The sequence below is a fragment of the Charadrius vociferus genome, unplaced genomic scaffold (assembly GCF_000708025.1).
Source record: "Charadrius vociferus isolate BGI_N301 unplaced genomic scaffold, ASM70802v2 scaffold553, whole genome shotgun sequence".
In the NCBI taxonomy this organism is placed as follows: domain Eukaryota; kingdom Metazoa; phylum Chordata; class Aves; order Charadriiformes; family Charadriidae; genus Charadrius; species Charadrius vociferus.
The window spans coordinates 1,494,601-1,497,512 of record NW_009647688.1 but is presented as its reverse complement, the minus strand read 5'-3'; the positions used below and the strand labels follow the sequence as shown (position 1 = coordinate 1,497,512).

Here is a 2,912-nt window from a genome sequence, read left to right as displayed (position 1 = left end):
GCTGTAAAGTAAAGAAATACGTCAAAACACACGGAACTACTTAAAACACCAGGGATGCGTATGTGACTAGCACTTAACAGCGCCTGTTACTTAAGCACAGCGTTCAGCGCAGGAGGATACCCCGCCATACCCAGCCAGGCCCGGTGAGAGCTGGCCATCCTCTCACCTTCAAAACCGCTGAACTCAGACTGTCGGGCGCTCGTCCCAGGGTGGGGAAATTCTAGCAAAGTCATGACAAATTTTTACAGCAGAAATCTCTCATGCTCGCATGGTATTTTCCCTTTAAGCACAACAGCTCACAAAGACAAAAGTGTTTTGAAGAGTGATAAAGCGTTATTTTACACAAATTTCACTCAGAAGTTGACTAATAGGCAGGTTTACACAAACGCTGACAACAGGCCACTCCTGAGTGTTCAGTTTTCCCCTCAGAACAGATAATACTAAGGAAAGTATAGGTTAATTTAGACTATGATGGCTTAATATCATTAGAAATGCTAGCTAACATAAACCAGAAAATTGTTTAAAACTTTAATTTAGTTGGTTTGGAAGAGCAGAGTGTTCTTTTTTTTGTTTTCTTTTGCATTATAATTATTTTTAAACTAAGCATGGTTTCCCCAAAGAAGAAAGAGGTTGTTGGATTGATGGTTGTAAGTTTAAATCATATAAAATATGACCATGTAGAAATATATAGGTAGTACAATTTAACTATAACTCATCTTCCTTATTTCATGAAGTCATTAAATAGGGTAACAAGATCTTATACAGAAATACCCACTAAAAACCGAATTCAACATAGCTGGAAGTCAGGCATTGCAAATGACTTAACACTTTCAAGAAGAAAACATAAGAATAGAAGAGTTTCTCTTTTTACCAGCATTGTTGCCCACAAATCCAAAGCAAGGCAGAGAACTTTTGGTGCAGAAGTGATTTTGAAGAGAATTCCAACTAAGAAAGAACGACACAAATTCCCATGCAAAACAGTAAACCCCAAGGTAACCTACCTCAATGTCTTGTAGGCTGAACTCTTTTTGATCTTTAAAGTTTGCAGCTCCCGCACTCAGTTCCATCAGCATTTTTGCTATTTCTGGTTTTATTGCTGCTGTGAGTCGACTCGCTGCTTCCATGACATGTTCCTGCACGTCTTTCAGTTGCATAGCTGCCTTAGAATAGTGCGAGTTCCTAAATACACTGCTGAAAAGGTCTGTAAGGAAAGTGCTCGTACGGCAAAACACGTTGAGTGCATCCAGGTATTTGGAGATTCCCTGCTGGATGTCTGCGATCGGAGTCGTGTGGGACACAGGGTGGTTGCAGCTGCCCGCAGCAGCTGAGGAGACCAGAGGGGATGCGGGGGTCGTCGATGCCAGCGGTGCGCTCAGGGTCCTGCCTAGCTCAGGCATTTGATACTGCTGGTGTTGCTGCACTTTTTGCTTGGACCCGCCAAGCAAAAAGCGCCGCTTATAGTCCATTTTGCTTTCTTGTGCACTACAGCAATACATAAGTGAGTGCTTGTCCAAAGATTTCTCGAATTAACAATCACTTGTCAAATTCCTTCCTCAAATATATAGTTTTGTACAGTAACAGTGGAGGACTGTGTACATAGGTTTCACAAAAGGCATTTCAAAAAGGCAAGCGTCTGTATAATCTGTATCAGCAGTGAGAAAGGCAGCAGATTTGCTGACTTCGTATTTTCAGTGTTCAGTGCAGCCCTGCTGCAGTTATAAACTGTACTCAAAAAGCAAGCCGAAGTATCTTAATAATGCTCTGTCTCTTGTTTGGTATTCCACTCCGCACACAGAAAAGCAACGCCGGAGCAGGGAAGTTATCGCCTACAATGTCTTCATGAGCATATTATTGTCACTTGCTGTTAAGTCTACAAAAGTTATTTTTGCCAATGCAAATAATAGTTTTAGAAGCAATACCTTAATACAATTTTCCCATCAGTAATATCAGGAAAAGTGGAGCAAACCACCGATCAACAGCGATTATAAAAGCAGTGCAGAGGCTCCTTCCTTGAAAAAGCAAATCCTTATGTCAGCAGATCAAATATCTTCAAATGTCTTGACAGATCCAGTCTGCCAAATTAGTTTACTTGTAGTGTCTCTTCTTAATACTGGAGGGAAAAAAAAAATCTGGACTCTGTTTATAGAAGACTTTGCAAGTATAAGCTATTAAAAATTAGAGTGTTTATTATTGCAAGCCTTCTTCCCCCTTCCTCCTTTCCTTGTTTGTTGAGGTAGTTGTTTCCGTTGTAACATTAAGAAGTGGTGCTTCCAGACTGCATTTGCCCTCAATTGTAGACTCAGAACAAAAATGCACAAATGTACTTGTAAGGCCTCTAGGTCATTTCCTGTGAAGGGAAAAAAAATAAATAAAATAAAAATTGAAGTGTTATGGAACAATGAGAAGGTTTAAGATTTTAACTCCTGCAGTGTCTGGGTATACTTCTCTGGGCGTACGTTGTCAACAATACGCAAGATCAAAAGGCAGGGAGAGCTGCACGGGCAGTTTAAAAGGCAGTTACAAGCTGGCGTCATTCTGTCACTAAACTCAACACTGCTGAATATTTTCTTACTAATTCTCCCATTCTAGACTGTCAAACTTAAGACTAGAGTTAATCCCCAGTGCAACCCTTATACAGTTAAGAACAGTGGAAGGCTATTAATGCAGAGCTCAGGGGGAGTTAATTACATTTTCTAACCTCATCCTTTTAAAATAGTTTAAGAATTAAGTCAATGACACCTTTTTTCACACAACACAATTTATTGCAGAAATCTGAGCTCCCATTCATTTTACTGATTTACTAAATCATCAGATAGAGGCCTTAATTTTTTTTTCAGTACAAGAGCAGACAAATCTGTCTATATCCTAACTGAAATTAGCTGAAAAATGTAACACACACGTCCCATTTCAGG

At 39.9% G+C, this 2,912-nt stretch overlaps 1 protein-coding gene across 1 annotated transcript in view; it reads right to left on the bottom strand.

Moving 5' to 3' along the window:
• Window positions 1-1,676, bottom strand: part of KIAA0355 (KIAA0355 ortholog) — a 28,722-nt gene extending 27,046 nt beyond the window's left edge. The window contains exon 1 of the mRNA XM_009881380.1: window positions 1,002-1,676. Coding sequence (XP_009879682.1) covers window positions 1,002-1,496 — 495 coding nt within the window. The 5' untranslated portion in view covers window positions 1,497-1,676. The remainder of the gene's footprint in view (window positions 1-1,001) is intronic.
• Window positions 1,677-2,912: the final 1,236 nt, after the last annotated feature.